We start from the raw sequence: 26,427 nt of genomic DNA, 5'->3' as shown, positions 1-26,427 counted from the left end.
GGGTTCTCTAAGTATACCATCATGTCATCAGCAAAGAGTGATAATTTGGCTTCCTCATTGCCTATTCTTATTCCTTTAATCTTTTTCTCAGCTCTTATTGCTATAGCTAGTGTTTCTAATACAATATTAAATAGTAACTGTGATAGTGGGCAACCTTGTTTCACTCCAGATCTTATTGGGAATGGTTGCAGTTTGTCTCCATTACATATGATGCTTACTGATGGTTTTAAATAGATGCTGCTGATTATTTTAAGGAAAAGTCCATTTATTCCTATACTCTCAAGTGTTTTTAATAGGAATGGATGTTGGATTTTATCAAATGCTTTTTCTGCATCTATTGAGATGATCATATGGTTTTGTTAATTTGGTTATTAACATGGCCAATTATATTGATAGTTTTCCTAATATTGAACCAGCCCTGCATTCCTGGTATAAATCCTACTTGATCATAGTGTATTATCTTGGGAGATGATTTTCTGTAGTCTTTTGCTAATATCTTATTTAAGATTTTAGCATCAATATTCAAAGGGAGATTGGTCTATAATTTTCTTTCTCTGTTTTCAGCCTACCTGGTTTAGGTATCAGTACCATGTCTGTGTCATAGAAGGAATTTGGTAGGACTCCTTCATTCCCTATTTTATCAAATAATTTATATAGCATTGGGGCCAATTGTTCTTTAAATGTTTGGTAAAATTCACATGTAAATCCATCTGGTCCTGGGGATTTTTCTTAGGGAGTTGTTTAATTGCCTGTTCTATTTCTTTTTCTGAAATGGGACTATTCAAGCAATTTACTTCCTCCTCTGTTAGTCTGGGAAGTCTATACTTTTGGAGGTAGTCATCCATTTCACTTAGGTTATCAAATTTATTGGCATAAAGGTGAGCAAAATAACTCCTTATTATTTCTCTAATTTCCTCTTCCTTGGTGGAAAGTTCTCCCTTTTCATTTGTAAGACTACTAATTTCATTTTCCTCCCTCCTTTTTCTAATCAGATTTACCAAAGGCTATCTATTTTATTGGCTTTTCATAGAACCAACTCTTAGTTTTATTAATTAGTTCAATAGTTTTTTTACTTTCAATATTTTTAATTTCTCCTTTTAATTTTAGAATTTCCAATTTAGTATTTGATTGGGGGTTTTTAATTTGGTCTTTTTTTAGTTTTTTAGTTGCAAAAGCCCAATTCATTAATCTTTTTTTCTCTGTTTTATTCAAGTAAGTCTCTAAGGATATAAAATTCCCTCTTATTACCGCTTTGGCTGCATCCACAAATTTTGATACGATGTCTCATCATTGTCATTATCTTGAGTGAAATTATTAATTGTATCTATAATTTGCTGCTTCACCCAATCATTCTTTTAAGATGAGATTGTTTAGTTTCCAATTACTTTTTGGTCTATTTCCCCTAACTTTTTGTTGAATGTAGTTTTATTGCATCATGATCTGAAAAGAAAGCATTTACTATTTCTGCTTTCTTGCATTTAATTTTGAGGTCTTTATGTCCTAATATATGGTCAATTTTGAATAGGTTCCATGAACTGCTGAGAGAAAGTATATTCCCTTCTATCTCCATTCAATTTTCTCCAAAGATCCAATATACCTAATTTTTCTAATATTCTATTTACTTTTTAATTTCTTTCTTATTTGTTTTGTGGTTTGATTTGTCTAATTCTGAGAGTGCAAGGTTGAGATCTCCTACTATTACAGTTTTTGTTGTCTTCTTCTTGCAACTCTCTTAACTTCTCCTTTAGGAAGCTGGAGTGCCATACCACTTGGTGCATATATGTTTAATATTGATATTGCTTCGTTGTTTATGTACCCTTTAGCAGGATGTGTTTCCTTCCTTATCTCTTTTAATTAGATCAATTTTACTTTTGCTTGATCTGAGATAAGGATGGCTACCCTCTTTTGACTTCTACCTGAAGCATAATAGATTTTGCTCCAGCCTTTTACCTTTACTCTATATGTATCCCCTGCTTTAAAATGTGTTTCTTGTAAACAACTATATTGTAGGATTCTGACTTTTGATCCAGTCTGCTATCTGCCTCCTCTTTATGGGGAGTTCATCCATTCACATTTACGGTTAGAATTACTAAATCTGTATTTCCTGCCATCCTAATAACCCCAGATTGTGCTTTACTTATTCTTGCCTCCCCAACCCTCTTTCCCCCTTTTAAACTTATGTACCCCTCTTGTATCACGATACTTATCCTCTTTATAATCCCTCCCTCCCCCTTTGAGTCTTTCCCCTTCCTTCCTTTTACTCTTTTTCTTTTCCTTTTCCTCTCCCCTGTTTTTAATGGGAGGAGAGAATTTTCTCTAAAACAAATGTCAATTATTTTTTTCTTTTGAGCCAACTCTGATGAGGGTAAGATTCACACAATGTTCCTCCCCCTCTCTAAATTCCCTCAGATATGATAAGTTTCCTTAGCCTCTTTGTGGGATGTGGTTTCCCTCTTTTATCCCTCCTTCCCACCTTATTCTGCCATCATCCCTTTTCCATATCTACTTCCCTTTTTATGTTATATCAGTACATCAAATTTTACATGTATTCTTTTGTATATCCACAACAGAAATACAATTCTCAAGAGATTATTTTACCTTTTCTGCATCTCTTTGAGTTTTATGCTTGGAGATCAAATTTTTGTTTTAGTTCTGGTTTTTCTTCAGAAACAAATGGAATTCATTTGTTTCATTAAATGTCCATCTTCTTCCCTGGAAGAAAATGCTCAACTTAGCTGGGTAGTTTATTCTTGCTGCATCCCAAGTTCTTGTGCCTTTCGAGATATCATATTCCAGGCCCTTTCTTTCCTTTAATGTAGAGGCAGCCAGATCTTGGGTGATCCTTATTGTGGCACCTCGGTATTTAAATGGTTTTTTGGCTGCTTGTAAAATTTTTCCTTAATCTGATAGTTCTGAAATTTTGCCACAATATTCCTTGGGGTTTTATTTTAGGGTTTCTTTCAGAAGGTGTTCGATGAATTCCTTCAATGCCTATTTTACCTTCTGATTCTATTACATCTGGGAGTTTCTTTGATGATTTCTTGTAAAATAGTATCTAGGCTCTTTTTTCATCATAGTTTTCGAAAGTCCAATAACTCCTCAGATTATCTCTCCTAGATCTATTTTCCAAGTCTGTTGTTTTGCAAGTAGATAATTCATGGTTTTTCAGTTTGTCATTTTTTTGTTTTGCTTGACTGATTCTTGCTGTCTCAATGCATCATTAGTTTCAATTTGTTTCAGTTCTAATTTTTAAAGAATTTATTTTCTTCATTAGCTTTTTTTACTTCTTTCTGTATATGTCCAATTGAGTTTTTGAATGTTTGTTTTGGTCTGTGGAATTTTTTTCCATTTCACTAATTTTTTCTTTAGTGAATTATTTTTCTTTTCAATTCAAGATCCTACTTTCTTGCGTGTTCTTTGTCTTTTCAATCCTACTTTCTAGTGAATTCTTTATTTTTCCAATTCACAATTCTTACTTTCCTGAGATTTTTTTTACTTTTTCCAATTGGTATTTCAGGAAGTTGTTGCTCTCTTGTAAGGCTTCTCTTTCCTTTCCCCATTTATCTTCTAACTCTCTTTTGAGACTTTTAATGGTCTCTTCTATGAGAGCATTATGTAAAGGAGGACAGTCTGATGCATTTTTGCTGTTTGAGGTCTCTTCAGGTTTGCTGACCTGCTCTTTTTCTGCATAGAAGCTGTCGATCGTTCTTTTCATCTTTTTTATTCATGTTTTAAAGCCTTTAGGGTAGGTCTCCTCTAGGCAAGGGGTTACCAGCTTCCTCTGCAGAGCAGGGAAAGATTTAAACCGATTTCTGGCTCCAAGGTATTGGAGTGCTCTGAGTGAGAGTTTTCCCTTCCCCCAACAGGAAGTGGATTCAGCACTGGCCGAGCTATCAAATGGCTTTGTAGGGCTGAGTGGATTAGCGATTGCCCTCGGCTAGAGACTAAGGGATGAAAGTGTCACTGCCCCAGGCCGGAGCCTCTTGTGGGACTGTGAGTATTAGCAGCTGAGCGCAGACCGCAGACCGCCCGGAACTCTGCCCCAGTGTCTCTGCCCAATGCAAATCGGCCCTGGAAAAGCTCTATGGCCCCAAGCCGAGCTCCTCACTGTGCAGATTGGAGGCTAACCCAGGCTGCGTCCTCCTGCCGTGCAGGATCACAACTGCCCCAAGGAGAAGCCCCGTACTGCGGGTTGGGGCTGCGCACTTGTGCTGAGATCTGTGCTTTCACCCTCGGTTTTCCTCGGAACCTAATTTCTCTCCCCGTCTGCACCGATCTCCCCTGGCCCTGGAACCAACCTTTTTTGGCGAGACTGCAGATTTTCTTCGGCCAGTGAGTTGTTCTACTTCTTATCTTTACGAATTGTAGCAGTCAAGACTATTTTTGAGGCTCGATATAAATATTGATAAAGAGGGTAAGAGAAGAGCTTAGAAAGTCGCGTGTGTCTTCTCCGCCATCTTGGCTCCGCCCCCCTTAAAATGGATTTTAACATGATCAATAGCATCTATTTAAAATCATCAATAAGCATCGTATGTAATGGAGATAAACTAGAACCATTCCCAATAAGATCAGGAGTGAAACAAGGCTAACTACTATCACCATTACTATTTACTCTTGTATTAAAATGTTAGCTTTGGCAATAAGAGAAGAAAAAGAAGTTAAAGGAATTAGAGTAGGAGGTCATGAAGAAACCAAAATATCACTCTTTGCAGATGATACGATGATATACTTGGAGAACTCTAGAGAATCAACTAAAAACTATTAGAAACAATTCACAACTTTAGCAAAGTTGCAGGATACAAAATAAATCCACATAAATCATCAAAAATTTTACATGTTACTAACAAAGTCCAGCAGTAAGAGATACAAAAAGAAAGTTCATGCAAAATAACTGTCAATAGTATAAAATATTTGGGAATCTGCCTGCCAAGGGAAAGTCAGGAACTATGAACACAACTACAAAACATTTTCCACAGAAATAGAGTCAGATAAAATCAGTTGGAAAAATATTAAGTGCTCATGGGTAGGCCAAGTGAATATAATAAAAATGACAATACTACCTAAATTAATCTACTTATTTAGTGCCATACCAATCAAACTGCCAAGAAATTATTTTACAGATTTAGAAAAGATAGTGACAATCTTATTTGATTATATTAGTTTAAAAAGTTTTTGTACAAACAAAACAAATGCAGACAAGATCAGAAGGGAAGCAATAAATTTGGAAATTTGTTTAATTATTTATTTAATTATTATTTAATTTATTTAATGGAACATTATTGTTCTATAAGAAATGATTAGGAGGATGATTTCAGAAAGGCCTGGAGAGACTTACATGAACTGATGCTAAGTAAAGTGAGTAGAACCAGGAGAACATTGTACAAGACAACATCAATATTATACAAAGATCAATTCTGATAAACATGACTCCAACAATGAGATGATTGATGCCAGTTCCAATGATCTTGTGATGAAGAGAGCCATGTACACCTAGAGAGAGGACTGTGGCAACTGAATGTGGATCACAGTATAACATTCTTACTCTTTTTGTTGCGGTTCGCTTACATTTTGTTTTCTTATTCTTTCATTTTCTTTTTTGATCTGATTTTTCTTGTGCAGCAAGAGAACTGTATGTTTACATTGGATTTAACATATATTTTAACATGTTTAACATATATTGGATTGCTTTCCATCTAGGGAAGGGGGTGGGGAAAAGGAGAAAATAATCTGAAACACAAGGGTATGCAAGGATTAATGTTGTCAAATTATATGCACATATGTTTTAAAAATAAAAAACTTTATTAAAAAATAAATAAACCTTATAACCGTGGAACTTCTTAGTGTTTAGAAAACAATATTTTTTAAATCTTTTTTATCTCCAGGGCCTAACACAGTGACTTGGAGTAGGTGCTTAGGAGATGTTTGCTGTACCCTTAAGAATACTAAACCTCAGAAAATGTGTTAAAATTACCCAGGGTCACACAGTTAATAAGTGACAAAACCACATTTCTGCATCACTACCTATCTTTAAGATTCTAGCATTGAGCTACTTTAGTTTCTATTAGAACATAAGGATTACAACTTTTTTGTAAGAATTAGTAATTACTCTGTCTTTCTTACTTTAAATATCTTCCTTCATCTGGGATCTTCTTCTAGACCTTCTCCCAATGCTTAGGGCATCCTCATTTTTGAATATCCATGTAAACCCACAGTATTCTTCACCTATCACATGCATACATTCTCTCAGCTGCCTTGTCCCACTGGTACCTTTCTCCAGAAGGCTCCATTTTGATGATATGTTCAGTCTGGCTATTGTTCAGATATATCTATCTAGATATATCTTCTGACTTTATAGACTTCACTGGAAAGTGAACACTGTCCCACAATAATAGTTATATCCTGGGAATGTCCTATGTGCCTGGGGCCACCTCACCCTGGAACATCCATTTGTCCATGAGGACTTTTCAACCTGGACCACCCCTTTCCCAAGTCAGCCCTTTTACCCATTGCATGCATTAAAGGTAGTCTCACATTAAAACCTCCTGCAGTACCAGTTATAGCCCTGCTCCCCACCATTCTCCTCAACCTGAAACATTGCTTTGCCATGCTAGCCCATTTTTACATTGCTAAGCTAAACCAGGACCTGGATTTTGGCCAGGGATATAAGGCAGCCAAACTTCATTCACCACCAAGCAATGCTTCTGAATATCAGATTTCAAACTAATCCAGCTGCAATCTTATTCTGCAAATTCATTCATAACCTAGAATCTGAGCCAGGCCAACCTTCATTTCCCTTTCACCTGTGTTTCTGACTTTCAAAATATCTTACCATGGGTAAGATGCACTGTCACTAAGGTTCTTTCTTCATTTTCTGGAGTCACATCACTCTAAAACATCAATGCTTACCTGATGCATTGCACCCTGGAATGTCACTCCATCTAACTTCATTTCTCTTTATTTCCTCATGTAAAGGGCTGAAATTCTGAGTAGGTGCACTTGGACAACTGAGCACTTAAGGCTAATTACTTATTGGACAATAATCTATTAAAATATGCTTGGAAAATGGCCCTTCCCACTATTCTGTGCTGGCTCAATCGTTTGGTGTATACAGAGAATTGTAGGAGGGACTAGGGGGTGGAATAAGTGAAGCCAGAGTCACTTTGGTGGTAGAAAAAGAGAAGGGAGATTGTGGAGATCCTGCATCCATCCAATTCACTTCTACCCCTAAAGACCAAGAATAAAGACCAAGGATTTTTGCTTATCCTGACTCTGCCTGATTCTAAAGTATCCAAGGTGCTAACTCAATCTTCACATTCTCACCTGGAATTCACCATTATTTTAAGAAATTAATTTTCCTGCAAATCTGTAACCTGTAGTCCTTCAGTACCCTATGCCTCTTGGACGACTCCCTCCCCCTGATAAGAAGAAAAATCAGAGGATGAATATTGGAGAGTTCCTCCCATACATTCTCTTTAAGGAGAAGACCCAGGGAATATATCTCACAGTTTCCCAACTGGTTGCAGGACTTCTTCATATACACACTGGGTATGCTCCTTCCCTTTCCTCTTACTTTTTTCTTCCTCTCCCCTCTGCCTCTGCATTTCAGCTTCTTTTTTGAATGTTATCTTCTCCAATTATGAGCTCGTTGAGGTCAAGAACTTTCTTTTGCCTTTCCTCTATATCCTTAGTGCTTTGACCAATTCCTGACAAATAGTAGTTACATAATTAATGTTTATTGTCTTAGGGGAAAAAGTGGTATTTGAACCAACACTTCTACTGGAAGGACAGAACACATAAACAACACAGAATGTAGTACTTTTTCCCATCAATCTTCTCCTGACCACCAAGTAATCCCCCATCCATATTCAAAACCAGATCATGGAAAGCACCAGCCTTAGAAATGAAATATGCCATGGTTGAAAGTTCTGAAGAAAATGCAGTTACTTTCCTTGGCCTCTTGCTATTGTCTAAGTGCATAATATTCATCCTTTTCTACTTTTTCCATCGTTTTATTTCATAATAACAGCTAACATTTATTTAGCATCAACTATGTGCCAGGCACTATGCTAAGCACTTTACAATTATCATCCTAATTGATTCTCACAACTTTAGGACATACATGCTATTATTAACCCCATTTAACAAATGAGGAACTGAGGCAATGAGAGGTTAAGTGTAAATTTCCAAGGCTATATTTGAATTCATATTTTTCTGACTCCAGACTCAGGACTCTTGTCTACTATACGGCTTAGCTACCCACATCTAGATGAGGGGTTTTCAGTCTGAAGTGGTTTTAACTTGGAAGTTTTTTGTTTATTTTTACATTTTTATAACTATACCTCAATAGAATTGCTTTCCTTTGTAATTATGTATTTTATGTTATGTTAAAGACCTTATTCTTAGAAAGAGTCTATAAGTTTTTTAAAATTACCAAAGAAGCCCATGAAACAAAAAAGTTTAAGAACCCATTGTCCAGAGGCAACTTGGTGACTCAGCAGATACAGTACCAGCCCTGGAGTCAGGAGGACCTGAGTTTATTTTTTTTAGTGTTTTTTTAATAAAGCTTTTTAATTTATAAAACATATGCATAGATAGTTTTCAACATTCATCCCTGCAAAACTTTGTGTTCCAATGTTTTTTCCTCCTTCCCTTTCCCCCACTCACTCCCCTAGATGGCAAACAATCTAATATATGCTAAACCTGTGTGATTGTTCCATACATATTTACACAATTATCATGCTGCCCAAGAAAAATCAGATCAAAAAGAAAAAAAATGAGAAAGAAAACAAAATGCAAACGAACAATAATAAAAAGTGGAAATGCTATGCTGTGATTCACACTCAGTTCCCGCAGTCCTCTCTCTGAATGCAAATGAATCTCTCCCATCACAAGGTCATTAGAACTAGCCTGAATCATCTCGCTGTTGAAAAGAGCTATGTCTGTCAGAATTGATCATCGTATAATCTTATTGTTGCCATATACTGTTATGGGCCAGAACTCTGAACCTGAAACAAGGATTCTTACAAGGTGTTAAGTCAGTGGAATTGATAATACAATGGTTATCTAGTTTAGCATTGTGTTTAATAGTTCTCTAAGTTCAATACATGTACTTAGTACTTAATATAATTCTACAAGATTGACACCTATATTACAAGATTCACACCTATGATGATGTAATTTTAAAAAAGCATATAAATCTGAGACAAACTCAGCCAGATTCATTCCATCTTTGGACAGGCTCTTTGTGGCTCTCCTAGGGGACCAAGAGACTCAAGGGTCAGAGACAGACTCAAAGAAGACAGAAGACTAGAGGTGGGAGCTCAAACTCTCACAGTCAAGAAGAGAGATTCACTCCATCTCACACTACTGTGGTGGCTGGCCTGTCCTCCTGCATTTCCTCCACTGAGACCAAGCTAGCCAGGGCCCCAGGTAAGGAGACAATAAAAAATTTGGACTTGCTGAAAGAAGGCTGCTCCAAGACCTCCAAAAAACCAACCAGAACACTACAATGTACAATGATCTCCTGGTTCTGCTCATTTCACTCAGCATCAGTTCATGTAAGTCTCTCCAGGCCTCTCTGAAATCATCCTGCTCGTCATTTCTTATAGAACAATAATATTCCATAACATTCATATATCATAACTTGTTCAGTCATTCTCCAACTGATGGGCATCCACTCAGTTTCCAATTCCTTGCCACTATGAAAAGGGCTGCTACATTTTTGCACCCATGGATTCCTTTACCTCTTTTATGATCTCTTTGGGATATTAGCCCAGTAGAAACACTGCTGAATCAAAGGGTATGCAGTTTTATAGTCCTTTGAGCATATTTCAATGTTGCTCTCCCAAATGGTTGGATCAGTTCACAATTCCACCAATGATGTATTAGTGGAGGACCTGACTTTAAATCCACCCTCAGACACTTACTAGTTGTGTTCTTCCTGGCAAGTCACTTAAAGACTGCCTCAAAAAGAAAAAAAAAGCTTTCACAGTTGATATTTTCTTGGCTAGGGCTCTACTCCTACAAGGTCCCACAATCCAGCTAGGAAAGAAAGAACTTAGACAAGAGGTTATAAAGAATTTGTATGCCAACCACTGACCACCAGGCCTCATCAAGATTTCAGATATGGCTTTACCTGAATTATTTCAGTTGTTGTTGCTGAGTTGTTTTTCAGTCATATCCAACTCTTCTTGACTCCATTTCTGGTTTTCTTAGTAAAGATAATGGACTAGTTTGCCATTTCCTTCTCCATCTCTTTTGACAGATGAGGAAACTGAGGCAATCAGGATTAAGTGACTTGCCCAAAGTCACACCACTTGTAACTGTACAAGGCTGGATTTAAGTTTAATTTTACAGATCAAGGAAAAAAAATGTCCCAAAAGGTATGATGACTTGCTTAAGGTGATATAACTAGAATAGAATAGAATAAAGGGCTAAGATTTAAAGCCAGGTCTTCTGACTTCAAATCTAGTGATTTTCCCAATGGATGACACTGATTTTCCTAGCAGAACATTTACTAAGACCCAACTATTTGCCTAGACCTGAATTTTTCAATGAGACACAATATGAGAAGAAGCACAGTCCTTGTCCCCAATCATTTCATTATCTTATTCTCTAACAAATGATTCTCTAACAAACATTTATTAGATACCTACTGTCTACAAAGTCATACAATTTCAATTTTGCTCAGTTATTTTAGTTATATCCACTTCTGTATGACCCCTTGGAACTCTCTTAGCAAAGTTACTAGAATAGTTGCCATTTCCTTCTCCAGATCATTTTACAAATGAGGAAACTGAAACTGATATAGCTAATTTACTTGCCCATGATAACACATATAGGAAGTATCTGAGGCCAGATTTGAACTCAGGAAAATGAATCGCTTTGGTGACTGAGTAGAGAATGGGTGGAACGAGGAGAAGCTTGAGGCAAGCAGGTCTCCCTAACAGGCTGCTGTAGTAGTCCAAATATGAGAGAATGAAATCCTACACCAGAGTGAAGGTAGTGTCAAAGGAGAGAAGGATGTTATAGAGAGGAAATCAACAGGTCCTGCCAACAAATTGTATATAAACAAACTATATACATGATAAATTTGTAATTTTTTGTTTTTCACTACTATACCACATTTCCTCCCTACAGAAAAGATAGTGTGTAGGTACTGCCATATTATCATGCCATCATTGGTTCCTAAACAATAATTCTGCTTAGATATAATCACCATACAAGGGGAAGGAAGTGAAAAAGAGGAACAAGCTTAAATGTTAAATGACAATAATATGCCAGCATTTTTCAGATATGTCATTTGCAGTACACTGCAGTTAGTAGGGAGTCTAGGATATCATTCAAGTTGCAAACCTGAGGAAGTGTAAGAATGATATTGCCCCGAATTCAAGGAAAAAGATAATGAGTTCTGTCTTGGATAATAAAATGCACTTAAAATATGTTTAGTGTACATCCAGTTTGAGGTGTCTCAAAGGAAGTTGGAGATGTAATATTGGAGGTCAGAGAAATTAGGCCAGAATAATTATATTTGAGAAGTGTGAGCCTAGAGATGGTATGTCTAAGTAAAGTAGTATGGAGGGAGAAGAGGTACCAGAGTGAAATCCTGTGAGACATCAATGGTAGAGAGTATGATCTAAGTGAAAATCCAGCTAAGAAGGAAGAGAAGGATCCAGATAGGTATGAGAAGAACCAGGAGAAAGTGGTATTCCAAAACCTTGAAAGAAGAGGATATCAGGGAGGAGAGAATAATTAACAGTGTCAAAGGTGGTTGGGAGGTCAAGGAGAATGAAAACTGGGAAAAGGCCATGGAATTTGGCAACTAAGAGATAATTGGTAACTTTGGAAAGAGCAGTCTTAATGGAATGATGGGGTGGAAAGCCAGATTTTAAAGAGAGAGAGAAAGAGAGGAGGAAGGGAGGGAAAAAAACTGATTTCTATTATGTGTGGTCTTTCCTCATTAGATTGCAAGTTCCTTGAGGGAAGGAACCGTCTTTGCTTTTACATACTTATATCTCTGTTGTTTAGCACAGCATCTGGCATATAGTAGACACTGCATCAATATTTATTACTTGACTTCTGGCATAATCATTAAGAATCCAAGCTCACTTCCCTACCATGACAAACATTGAAGGGGGAAGAAGAGAGACAGCAAGAATTTAATGACAGTCAGGATTATAAAAGAAGAAATACCAAAAATTTTAAGTACTTGATTTACACACTTGGGTTTCATAAATTGTGTGCAAGGCCTGGGTCTGTCTTTATTTTTACCTTCCTATCTTCTAATAGAATGCCTTCCTTACACATAGCAGATGCTTAATCACGTGACCCAACTTTCTCAGATAAATCAAAGATAGAAGGGACTTCAGAGACTATTTTGTCCTCCTCTAAAACCTTCTCATTTTAGATATGTGGAAAGTGAAAGACCCAGAGACATAAACTGACTTGCACAAAATCACACAGAAAATCGGCAAAAGAGCCACAATTTGAACCCATTTTCTAATTCCAGAACCAGTATTCATTCATTGTACCTTGCTGTCTTCCCAACTTTAAATCACAATGAATAGAGTGCTGAGTCTGGAGTTAGGAAGAACTGAATTCAAATCCAATTCCAAACACTTACTATTTATATAAACCTGGGGCAAGTGACAAATTTGTCTTAGTTTTCTTCACTATAAAATAGAAATTTTAATAGCATCTATTTTCCTGGGTTGCTGGGATGATCAAATGAAATATCCATAAAGTGTGGGCACATTATTGTCACTTAATAAGTGATTGTTCCTCTTCTTCCCATCCTTCCATTTGTGTGATGATTCTATCTAAGCAGAATTATTGAATTTGGTTATTTCTAAGGCATTAGAATATAGTAATACCTACCCATGTTCTTTTGTCTGTAAGCGAAAAGAGTGCAATAGAAAAAAAAATTATAGACTTGTGAAAAGAAGACTTAAGGTTCAGTTTGGGTCCTAATGTTTGTGGCAAATTGTCTTATCTATCTAGACCTTAAGTGCTTGATCTGTGATAATACTTGCCTTGTCTACTTCACAGGCCAATAATGAGGTTCAATGAGATCTGACTCCAAATTCAGTGCTTTTCTCATCATGTTATTCAAACTTTCTTAACAGACTAAAGACACTTCACTAAGTGCTATGTGATTATAAAGAATTATGTAAAAGTGACATACTTATACAGGTATTGCATCCTCAGTCTCAAAACTCATTGGTATTGAAACTTCTCCTTACTGGTATCATTATCCTGCACCTACATGAAGGGCAGGGAGGAGTTGTCAAGAGAGAGTAAAAATCCCAGATCTCACCCAAGGGAAATTCCCTGAAGTCTCTAAAGTAATGAGTGGACTATAAAGACCTGATGGAGACTGCCTGCTCCTCTCTTGTTTGCTTCTTCCCAGAGTCTTTTCCTTGAAACCTGAAATGGGGTTGGAATCTTCCATCTTCTCTCGATGAACTGTGAGCCAGAAGCCCCTAGTACAACTGCTGAACCTCAAAGAATCCTAAGAGATTTCAAGTATTCAAAGAAAACTGAAGCATTCTCTTGCTGACTCTCACCAACTCTGCCTCACCCCCCACAGAGTCAAGAGCATTGATCTCCACCAATCAGGAGAGCACCTGTACCTGCTACAGGTATTATTAGAGGATGTGATTGGAGGAATGCTACAGGTAGCATTATTAGAGGATGTGATTTGAGATTAAATGACTTCCTTCATTCAGAATTTTGCTTTACCCAATTAACCATGAAGAATTTAGCAAGGACTGTGCTATGTGCCAGGCACTGTAATAGGCACTAAGGAATCACTGCCTTTAAGAAATTTATATTTTGTCATGGAAGCTGTCACTCTGTAGAGATGGCAGATAATGGAGGCAGGAAAGTGTCTCTCAACTGTTTTGGGGAATTTAGCAACAGTGAAGAAGATATGGATTCAAATCCCAAGTCTTTTCTTTTCCAGTTTTGTCCCTCTGGTCTAGACTCTTAACTCCTCTGGATCTAGTGAATCAGGCAATCTCTATGATCTTTTTTAGGTCTAAATTGTATAATCTGCAGATAGATTATTCCTCTTCTTCCCTGACCTCTCTCATTTGTTCTGGGCAACTCCACCTTCCTAGCGAGAGGAATAATTTCCTGTTTTTTTACTTCCACAAACGACAGCTTCTCTTCTCTTACTCACACAGAGCAATCGGGTAATCAACTCAAGCCTTGACACAAGCTGGTGCCTTTTCATTTGACCAGCCTCCTGGGCTGGACTGATCCTTTTTCTCCTCCCTTAGGGACTTTCCTAACTTCCTTCTGTAAACTAAGGAAGCAGCATACACATGCAAGTCCGTAACTTACAAATATGCTTGGAAAAGCTTTTTTCTCAAACCTTGGTTTCTGTTGTAGGCGGTACATTCCCTAGCAGGGTGTGTGTGTGTGTGTGTGTGTGTGTGTGTGTGTGTGTGCCCGCGCGCGCGCATGTTCTGTCAACGGGGAGGAGAGAAGGGAAAAGGGGAGGGAAGAAAAGGAGGAGGAGTAGGGAGATTCATTCATCCACTTTCACAAGTTGTTGGTATATAATGGGGGTTTCCGGTATAGGGAGAAGCCAGAAATTTCAGAGTGAAGGCTGCAATAGGGCAAAGTCATGCCAAAAGGGAAAAGTCTGGAGCTGGACCCAGAAAGAAGAATGGGAATACTGGAGGAAGGAGACAATGATCACAGGATCAATCATAGCACCAGAAGAAACTCAAGGAAAATGAACCCAGCTGTCACTTTCTGCATGCTCTTGGTCTTCATTTTTATTGCTCTCTTGGTCTATCTGCTTGTGGAAAACTTCAGATCCCAACAGGAAATGTGTGCAAGGGGTCAGGTAAGGCAACAAATGCTTTTGACAGTAATGTGTGAAATGGGAAATTAGTGCTCTAGTTGGGCACATTCAAAGTCAGGGAGAGGTCCAGTTTGCCAGCTATGGCCCTGGCCAAGAATTCAAGAGATAATATTGTAGAGAGGCAAGCACTAATGCCACCACATGGCACTGAGCATGCCTCCCACTTCTGGCTTTTTCTGTTAGTTCATGAAAGGAGCCAGGGTGCAAGGAAGTTATGATTTTTTGCTACTTTATAGTTTATGAGAGGAACCAAAGTCTAAGAAATTTATGATTTTTGGCTACTTTATCTTGTAACCATGGAGCAGAGAGAGAATCCAAATTCCTTCCATAGCTGATACTCAATGATCTCTCTGTGTCCAAAAATTAAATCATTTCCCTCATTCTGTCATTCTTTCTGGTTTTCCTAAAACCCAGCCTAAAGGAAGGGAAGAGAGAAATCTAAAGTAGGACTTATAAATAGCAAAACCTCAACTCCAGAAAAAAAAAATTATTAGAAATTTCTGATCTTGAAAAGAAAAAAAAATCTTTTGTCAGAAAAAAAAATGAAATTTGTACATTCTGGAGATAACTAATCTTCTATCTGTCAAAAGTAGTAAATCTTGGTGAAAAACAAAGTACAAAGAGTTTAGAAATATATAAGTTATCATTTAGAGTTCAATTCTCCAAAATCTTCTTTTACCGTTTAGTGGCTATACAACCCTGGGCAAACAATTGAAACTCTATTTTCCCCAGTTTCCACGGATGAAAAATGGGGTAGTTCTAGCTAAGCCTGTAAAACTTCAAAGCCAAAAAATGGAAGGCAAAAGCATCATTTGTTTGTGGCTGCACCAGCTTGGGCAATAGAAACAGATAAGAGGCATCTGGACAGAACACCTGTGTGTTCTTCTTGTGTGAACTCAATATTCCAGAATATGATGCTATATTCATCATAACACTGTTAGCATTAGAGTCAAACATAAGATACACCTAGTCTGTGCTAGTAGGCCCTATACATGGCAGATCAGTTTCTGAAAAGGCCAAAAACTAAAAAAACTTTCATTTTTAGAACTATACTTGTAATTAAAAGCAATTTTATAGTTAAACATTAACTTCTCCCCTCAAAACAAAAATTGATGAAAATACTGTAGAAACAGATTATAATATTTACAATATTTACAATATCCACTTCAGTCCTAATTAATGAAATGCATTTATAAACCTCTAGATATATGGGGTTTCCCAAATGTTTTTATGGAGTTTTAAGATTTAGCAGCTTAATGAGACCGGTTATTATAACATTTTTGGTGAGAGAGTTTTCTCTCTCCTCAGCTTTATCCAATGAAACTGAAAAGAGACCCTGCCATATACAGTCTGAAGCAGACACCAAGAGAAGGTTGAGTTAAAAGGGACCTTGACAACTATTTTGTTCATTTTTAGAGAAGAAGAAACTGAGGTCCAGAGAGGACAAGGTAACATCAAGGGCTAAATTGAGAGTAAAACCCAAGTCTGTTGGTTCCCAGTCTAAATTTCTGCTGTTACACCTTTAATGTTTGTTTTACTTAAGACTATGCACAAAAAGTGACTTGGTGAGATATATACAAATTCTAATTCTACTGACATGCTTTGATCCTGGCCAGTCCTTCACCTACAGCCATATATTCCCATATCCATTCACAAGTTGTTGGTCTAGAATGCGGTACACAATCCCTCTGTCAGTGGTTGTATTGTGAGCTTTCAGCCGAAGGAAAAGGCACGTGACATCAGTACCCATTGTATGTTGGCAAGGACAAGAGACAGGTGGATCTATGAGGAAAGATACTCAGGACTGGTACCTAGAAAAGGTGAGATGTAGGAAAATTTTCAGACTTTGGTTAAGCAAGAAAATACAACTGACTCTCCCTGGAAAAGGAAAAGTGAAAAAGATTTAGAGAACTGCCTTATAGAAATGAAAGAAATCTTAGGGATCACCCAGTCCAACCTTCTCATTTTACAGGTGTTGAAATAGCATTCTTCAAAGGGAAAGGGAATTGCCCAGGTCCAAAAGCAGGAAGAGTGTTCAGGAAAATGAAAATAAGCAAACAATACCACTCTAACAAATCCAAATCATTCAGAGAAAATTTGAACCAAAGTCTATTTGTCCATGTTCTGTTTATTTTGTTCTCAGACACCTCATATATATTAAATTATTTGATCTTCCCAACAATTCCCATGTGAGATTATTGCAATTGTTCAGTAATTTTTAGTTGTATACAACTCTTCATGACCCCATTTGGGATTTTTTGGGCAAAGATATTGGAGTAGTTTGCCCTTTTCTTCTCCAGTTCATTTTACAGATGAGGAAACTGAGGCAAACTGGGTTAAGTGACTTGCCCAGGACCACATAGCTAGGAAGCATCTGAGTTTGAATACAAGAAAATGAAAAAGCTTCCAGACTTCAAGCTTAGCACTCTCTCCATTGTGCCCCCTAACTACCTGTGAGACAGATAATATTATTATCCTTGCTTTATGGATGAGGAAACTATAGTTGAGAGGAGTTAAATGACTTATCCAAGTTCACACAGCTAGGTCAGATTTGAAATCAGTAACTCCTGATTCCAAGTCCAACATTCTCTGTCTGACCTCTTTGCCTTAATTGTAAAGTTATGTAAAGCTGAGTTACTCACTTCATTTCTCATTGTCTCAGGTTCCTCATCCATAAAAATGTAAACAATAATTCCTGCATTGCCCTGGATTGTTGCAAAGGTCAAATGCAATTTGCTATGTAAACACAAACTATCATGAGTATCTCCTCAAAGAGTGAGCCAGGAAATCAACTGTCCACATGTTGACACTTATATATGGGTAAAATATGTATAAATTAAGTTTCCCTGAGAACCTGATAAATAATCACATAATCATCACAGCTCCATTTCCATTAGGCTGAAAGATTTATACAAAGCTCTCTTCTGACAAACCTTGGAGATAAGTAATACAAAGAGGAGTTTCCAACATTACCAAAGAAATATTATTACCAAAGGCTCACAGAGACTGAGAGGCCTGCCCCAAATTATGCAGCTAGAAAGTGGCAGAGCTAAGATTTGATTCTAAGCTCACTTTTATTTTCATTTTATCCATATATATGTGCATATATATGGATATATACCAACATATATATATAGTGCAACATTTACTGCTTAACATTTACTTCCTCTCTCAGTTTCAATTTTCTCAACTAAAAAATGAGGATAATACTTTACAATTCCTACCTTGCAAGGTTACTGGAAGAAAAATAATTTTGTCAAGTTCGTGAACTATAAAAAATATGTTGTTGTTATTGTTTAAATTTAGAAAGTAATCTATATGCATCAGCTAGTAGCATAGTAGATAGGGCAACACCCCTAGAACCAGAAGGACCTAAGTTCAGATTCAGTCTTGCCACCTATATGATCTTGGATAAGTCATTTAACCTTGAATGCCTTAAAAAAAAAAAAAAAAGCTGCAGACTTGGACTCTAAAAGGCCTTATTTTTAATCTAGCTCCAAATATTTAGTGACCCTAAGTAAGTCACTTAATTTTTCTGGGTCTCAATTTTCTTATCTATAAAAGGAAGGTATTGGACTCTATCATGTCCAAAGTTCCCTGTGGCTTTAAATCTATGTACCTATGATTTTTTTTCCTCAATTGTATTTTTTAAAATGCATGTACTTATTTATTTGTTTGTTTGTTTAAATGCATGCAAAGATAGTTTTCAACATTCATTTCTGTAAGATTTTATGTTCCAATTTTTTTTCCCTCTCTCTTCCACCACCCCTCTCCCCAATCTAATATAGCAATCTGATATAGGTGAAACATGTACAATCCTTCTAAATATATTTTCACATTTTTCATATGTAAGAAAAATTGGACCAAAAGAGAAAAAAAAATGAGAAAGAAAAAGCAAACAAATAAACAAAAGGTTAAAAAAAATACTATGCTTCATTCAGAACTAACTCTCTCTGGATGTGATTGACATTTTTCATAACAAGTCTATTAGAATTATCTTGGATGACCACATTGCTGAGAAGACCTAAGTCTATCATAGTTGATCATTATATAATCTTGCTGTTATTGTGTACAATGTTCTGGTTTTGCTCACTTCACTCCTGGTTCTGCTCACTTTACTCAGCATCAATTCATGAGCCTTTCCAGGCTTTTCTGAAATCAGCCAGCTCAGTATTTCTATATAAAATAATAATATTCTATTATATTCATATACCATAACTTACACAACTATTTCCCAATTGATGGGTATCCATTCAATTTCCAGTTCTTTGCCACCACAAAAAGAGCTGCTATAAACATTTTTGCACATGTGGGTCCTCTATCCTCTTTCATGATCTCTTTAGGATACAGACCCAGTAGTGATACTGCTGGATCTAAGTGTATACACAGTTTTATAGCCTTTGGGGCCATAAAATGTGAATATGTGAACCTATCATTCTGCACCAAATGACTTTGTAATTCTCTACATTCTATTCAAGGTCTGAAACAATAACAACTCCCACTTCTATATTGTTTATGCTATATTTCATGGCCCCATTTTCCATATCTTGATCAGACAGATGCTGCCAGATATAGCAACTGGACAAGAACTCTACATGTCTACCAAGTTAGTGACTGGTTTGTTTTTCCAAATTACTTTTTCACCCCAAGCTCCAAAGCAAGGCAACTCAAGCATTTGTGGAATTCAACAACGGAGCCAATACTTCTGAAGCAAGACTAAGATTTTGAGAGCCAGCTAGCAATTAGAATCATATCTCTTGATCATTCAGGGTACTTCCAGTATTAGCAAGTTTATTTTCAGTCCAGTTGAATGAACGGGAAAGAAATCTTCCTGTCTTTTCCTTCTTCACTTCTCCTCCTCACTATGCAAAAGAGGGAATTTAAGAGTACAGTCATATTAATTTGTAAGATAGATTTATATTTATAAATATATGTATGTATGTATGTGTGTGTATATATATATATATATATATATATATATATATATTGTGATTTCATAATCTTGGGAAAATTGCCTAGGACACTAAGAGGTAATGCATAGTATAAGTAATTTCATGAGACAACACAACCATATGTTAGGGATTATGTGTTAGGAGATCTTCTGGAAAAGCTTAGTAAGTACCTGTTCTGTATCAGGCACTGTGCTAAGCACTTTATAAATCTTATCTCATTGGATCCTCACAACAACCCTGGAAAATAAATAGGTGCTTATCCCCATTTTACAGTTGAGGAAACTGAAGCAAATGGTGATCAAGTGAGTCCAGGGTGACAGCTGGTAAAGTGTCTAAAACTGGATTTGAACTCAGCTTTCCTGACTTCAGGCCAAGTTTTCTAGCCACTACACCACCTAGCTGCTTCTCACATATAAATTGTCTCCTCTAATCAAATAAATATAGTCACTGTTTCATTTTCACATTTGTAACATCAACATCTAGCACAGTGTTTGGCACAATGCAGAAACTTAATAAATGCTGCTAATTAACTGGTGATCTGACAAAACTCAAAACTTTATCAAAGAAGAAATAGCAGACTGTATTTCTAGCAGAAGTTTATTGCTAAAGGTCTAACTCTGTTCCCTGCCCCATAATTTAAAAGTTAAACTAATAGTGCCATTCCTGTAAGTTCAATAGAATAAAACATTTCATCTTAGCCACCCACCCACATGAGAAACAATGTCCAGCTGCTTAACATCCCAGGAACCTGATGGGCAAAATCTGTTCCCTGCACATGATGTAGTCATGCAGACAACTATATTCCAGGGAGAAACTACAATAGGGAAGGAAGGGAAGTTTTAACCTCTTATTTGACTCAGAAGTAAAATGACAGAATTCATCCTATTGGATCTGTTAATACATTTTGGCTAAGAAGTTTTAACTAAGAATGTTATAAATTATTATATCAAGTTTCATTTTATTGAATCAAAATGAAACAACAAATAAACATCTAAAACCACAGGTAAGGAAGTAACTTTAAAACATACTACGCTAGAACACAGATCAGAGAATATTAGAATACAAAATGAAAAATGGAAGAAAAATGAGAAGGAACCTTAGAATACAGAATAATAGAACTATAAGGGACTTAGAACAGAGAAGGTTGGAATAAAAAGGGACATAGAACATAGAATGTTAAAATTCAAGGGGACTTAGAATATAGAATATCTAAGATAGAATAATAGAACTAAAAGGCCCTAAAACCTAGAAGATTAGAACTAAAAAGGATTTAAAACATAGAATACTATAACTAGAAGGAACCTTAGAACAAAAAAATGTAGTCAGAGCTATAGCTAGCAGTTCTGGCAAATAGAAGGAAACACCACAAAGTGATGAGCTGAAACAAGCATGGTGTCAAATAATGACTTTTTAACTTTTTAAATCAGATCTTTTTAATCAACTTTTTAAATACAGATTCATTTGAGGGTGGAAGAAAACACTGGAGCACAAGATCTTAGGGGAAGAGACCCCTGGATGGAGAGAATGCATCCACGTAGGGGTGGTGGAGGGGGAATGGAAGAAGAGCCTTTATTAAGGGAGGAAGAAGGGTGGAGACTGATCAGTAAGGAACTCTCCTGGGATGTAACATCTTGAGGAACAAAGCACAGGAAGAACATATCTGGAGGCTTCCTATTTTAACTCACAGTTTTTGTTAGCCAGATGCCAAATTCCTTTGTTACTAACTTGATAAAAGAAAACAAGAATTGAATTCACTTTCTAACTGTTGATATCTGTCTACTTGATTATGGCTTTCAATGCTAATACATTGGTTATTAAAACCATGAGGGCCCTAAGGGAAAGTGGAGAAGAGTGTGTAAAGACCTGGCCTCGGGGTCAGGAAGACCACTATCCCCTCTGACACCTATTGGCTATGTGACCATGTCCCAGAGGGAGATCTCTAAATCAAGTGAAATCAAAGATACAGTCCAAAAGGTGAGATGGAGAAGGGTGGGGGAAGGGTAAGAACTAACAATGTTAGACATAGACTACATAGCACATATTTTCAGTGGCACATACCTGTAATCCCTGCCCCTAATAAATCTGAGGCTGGTGGATCTCTTGAGGTCAAGAAGTCAGAGTTTCACTGGGCTAAGCCAATAAGATTTCTAAATGAATTTTAACTTTAGTATGGTGAGCCCTTGGGAAGAAGGTCCATAAAATTGCCTGAGGAATGAATAGCCCCATGTTGTAAACAGCAAGTCAAAGCTCCCATGGCTGTTGCAGTGGGATTGGGTCTATGTATTTCCAACCTGGGAGAGATAGGGGCATATACATGGGCCTGTGGACACACACACACACACACACACACACACACACACACATTGTAAAAGAATCTAGTACTGTAGAATAGTATAACACTAGAAGTGGAAGGCACCTTAAGATATAAGGTTTTAGACTAGGTTGACATTTTACAATATAGAATGATAGATTTGGAAGTAAGTCAGAGATGATTTAGAACTTCTTAACTTTAAAGATGAGAGAAGTTAACTTGACCAAAGTGATATAGCACATTAGTGCAGATTTCCTTATTTGTAAGTCTGTTCTTCCCTATCTATACTTCTCTTATATTCTAGCAAAATCTTACTAGATGGAAATTAAAACACAAATCAAGAATACTTTTTATCAAAAGCCTGATTTCTAAGTAGTGATTAACAAAGATAAAAATGACATAGATGGGGGTGTAAGAAGGCAAAGGGAAGAATAAAAATTTTAAAGTATGTTTTTAGAATAGTTTTAAGTTTGTCTAGGACTGTGATTATTACCTTATTTCCATCTTATATTAAGATTATAATTGACTACATCTCTTTAATGAAATTTTTTACTGCCCAGAATATTCAAAAAGGTTGAATAAATGGTTTTGAGGATGATACTTAAAAGCTCTGGATTAAGTAAATCTCCAGACTTAGCTTGGTGAAAGGAAGATCTCTGTATTAAATTAGTTCAATCATCACCAATCAAGAATAATCAAGACATTGAAATGGACTCTTTGAGAAGAAGGAAATGGGGAGAGGATGAGAGGGGGAAAGAGAGTTGACAGGAAGGAGAAGGGAAAGAGGAGGGGGGAGGAGGAGAAGGAAAAGAGGAGAAGAGGGAGAGAAAGAGGAGAAGGATGAGGAGAAAGGAGAAGAGAAAGAGTAGGAAGAGGAGAAAAAGAGGAAGGAGGAGGAGGAGAACAGAATGAGAAAGGGCAGTTTAAATCAAAGGATTAACCAAGGTTCATTGAACATTTCCTCTCAGAACAATCCATTCATAACTTAAAAGCAATGAATGGATGATCTATTAAAACTGACATACGTCATTCAGTTCATTGACCCCTAACAATAGAGATTGAATATGAAGGCAGAATCACAACAATATTCACACAACATGGAGTTTTTATCTCCATAGCATATGACTCTATATAAAGGCATGGCAGATAATAAGACCAAACAATCCAATAAAATCACATCTAAGCTACTACAGTAGTAGTAGACTAGTCTTGTCTGAGAAAGCACAATGTCTGTGAATAATTGCTCAATTGAATGCCTGATGGTAAAAGAAAGTTAAATATTTCTTGAATGTAAACAAGAAAAAATGAACAGGAATTTAGAAAGCTAAAATGCAAAGGTGAAGTCAAAGTACCATATTTTTCTACCTTGTCTTTCTCCTAAAGCCAAATATAAAAACAAAACAAAGCAACAATAACATTTTAACCCAGAATTTATGAACATGGGGAAGAATATTAATCAGTAATAAGATTCATGTCCTTGTCAATTTATTTTGTGAGGTAGTAGAAAAGAGAGCTCAGAACCTTCTAGTCCAACCTCTTAATTTTTATAGATGAGGATTCTAAGGTTCAGTATTCTCACAGAGCTTCAGTAATTTATCTACACAGGTAGTAAAATCAGAAGTGAGATTTGAACCCAGATCTCTACTCCCTGAGCCACTGTTCAGTTCACTCTACTACATGAAGTTAAAGGCCTAGGATTTGAATTCTGACTGCTATTTATTGACTGAATGATCTTGGGCAAGTTATTTCCCATCTCTGCAAGATGGTGGGTATTGGACTAGGTCTAAGGTCCTTCCCAGCTCTGATGTCCCATGATTATGCTGCCAATTCAACTCACCAAATATCAAGTTTATGCAAGTATATGCAAGGTTTTTGTGACTAGCACTAAAGATATGACAAAATTCTTAATTTCCAAGTCTAATAATTCATTAACCCATTTTCTTTTTAATAAGTGATAAGTAAACATAGAGGACAGGATTAAAGATAGAGTGCACTGGTACTTTAAAATTAAATGAGAAAGAGTTCCTTGAGAAAATTCAGGCCAACATCTCAGTGCTAATCTAATGATAATAATCAACCCAAAAGAGCTGAGATCAATTGATCAATAAATTAGTAAACATTTATTAAGCATCTGCCATGTGCCAGGCATTGTATTAAGCACTGGGGTGTTTGATAAAGGGGAATAGTGAAAATGCTAATGCTAATGCTAATCAAGGTTATTGCCAGGTTATTCTGAATTATTAAGCATCAGTCATCATGAGCCAAATGAGAAAGAAAAAGGAGATTAGAAATAGAGCAATAAGTGCCTGAATGGTTGGAATTAGTGAGTCAGGGATCCCAAGTTATGAGCTAATCAGTCTTGACAATAAAGCAGATCTTGTAGATCTACTTCATGATAATTTCAACCCGCCCTTGATCTTGGAGAAGTGAAGTGAGTGGGAATAAGGCAGCTAGCATACATATAGACTGCTGCACTATCACTGAGTCTTGACTTAGCAGAGTCTGACCAATGGCAGATACATGGACTGTTACTAATGATAGATGTTATTTAGACTGAACATTAACAAAATACTATTCTTCAAGAACTCTATTTTTGAGCATGGCAGTACAAAAGGGAAGAGGAGGAAGAGGAGGAGGAGAGAGAAAATGAGAGAGAGAGAGGTTGACTGAGAGAGACTGAAAGGGAGAGAGAAAATACAGAAAGGAAGAGAGTTTGAGTGAGAAAGGGAGAGACACTGAAACATAGACAGAGACTCAAAGGGAGGGAGACAGAGAAGGGGGGACTGATAGAGAAACAGAAGGAAAAAGGAAGAGAGGAAGAGAAGAGAAAGAGGAAATAGAGACACAGAGAGGGAGAAACACACACACACACAAGAGAGAGAGAGAGAGAGAGAGAGAGAGCGCATATTGGAGGTAACAGAAATTAGAGTGCAAGGATTTGGATTCTAATTTTGGCTTAGTTATATTATTATAAATGTGATCTTGAGTAAGTCACTTTTTTTTCCTATGGACCTCGATTTTTCTATGTATAAAATAAGGAAGTTGAGGCCTTTCCTTATATCCCCCTATCTGTCAGTGTTTTCCTTCTCTTTACATAAGGTGTGAGTCCCTCAGCATAATGTTTAGGATTCAGATCTATCAGTTACACATAATTAGTATATTTATCAAGAAAGCAAGAAATCCAGCTATCTGGCACTGACTCCCCTTAAGAGTAAAAAATTCTAGTTTAACAAAGACAAGTCTAGGAATTATATCCCTTCTCAAAGGGCTTTCAGAAACTTTGAGGCAATCATCTCAAACCACAAAACTTGCATAATCCTTTACAATTCAAAAACATTGTTTATCTAACAAAAAGGGAAAATAAGTCAAAGCCATATCTGTGGCATTAAATCATGACAAAGCAGTAAAATGCACCATTAGGGCTTCAGAGTATAATAAAAGTGTGGCAAATCATAGAGATGCTAAAGAAATTATTAGAAGAGGATAATTCTATCTGGTCACATCCCATCACTTCCTGGTACCTTGAAACACATGACAGTAATGACACCAAACAATTTATCTTGATCAAGAGCCAGTTGTTTAATTTAGCTCCCTCATTAATTCTATGATGGTGTTGAACCCTTTTAATTCTACTTATAAGCTCTAGACTTCCATTTTCCTCTGCTTCAATCTGTACCATTCATATTTGTCTGTTCATTGATCCTGAATAGAATATAAACTCTTTGAATGAAAAGACAGTTTTCTTTCTTTTATGTCTTCATATTTGCCTCAGAGATTTGCATATAATAGAGATTTCTATCTACTTGTCAAAGGTTGTTGTGAGGAACAAATGAGATAATAATTATAAATAGCAAGCACTATATAAATTTTAGCCATTATTGTTAGCTATTATTTCAGATCATTCAGAATCAATGAAATGCTTGTTATATGTGTATCAGCATCAGCAGCACAGTGTTTGTTTTCATCTTTATAATGTCCTGATTTACATAAAACTCTTCAATAGCATTAAATAATAATACTTAACATTTACATAATGCTTACTATGTCAGGCACTGTGCTAAAAGCTTTAAAATTACTATATTATTTGATCCTCACAGCAACTTTGCAAGGTAAAATGCTAGAATCATCTGCATTTTACAAATGAGAAAAGTGATTTTTGAGTGACTTGCCCAAAATCAAACAGCAAGTAAATGTGTGAGGCTGAATTTGAACTCAGATTTTCCTGACTCCAGGTCCAGCATCCCATAAGTGATTCAGTTGAGTCATAGAGAAGTTAAAGCCCTGACCCT

At 36.6% G+C, this 26,427-nt stretch overlaps 1 protein-coding gene across 1 annotated transcript in view; it reads left to right on the top strand.

The window, feature by feature from the left end:
• Positions 1–14,542: 14,542 nt before the first annotated feature.
• TNFSF15 (TNF superfamily member 15) overlaps positions 14,543–26,427 on the top strand; it is a 31,961-nt gene continuing 20,076 nt past the window's right edge. Inside the window, exon 1 of the mRNA XM_023507373.2 lies at positions 14,543–14,857. Coding sequence (XP_023363141.1) covers positions 14,633–14,857 — 225 coding nt within the window. The 5' untranslated portion in view covers positions 14,543–14,632. The remainder of the gene's footprint in view (positions 14,858–26,427) is intronic.

The sequence above is a fragment of the Sarcophilus harrisii genome, chromosome 2 (assembly GCF_902635505.1).
Source record: "Sarcophilus harrisii chromosome 2, mSarHar1.11, whole genome shotgun sequence".
Lineage (NCBI taxonomy): Eukaryota > Metazoa > Chordata > Mammalia > Dasyuromorphia > Dasyuridae > Sarcophilus > Sarcophilus harrisii.
The sequence above is the reverse complement of the archived record's forward strand: the minus strand, read 5'-3'. Positions and strand labels throughout refer to the sequence as shown.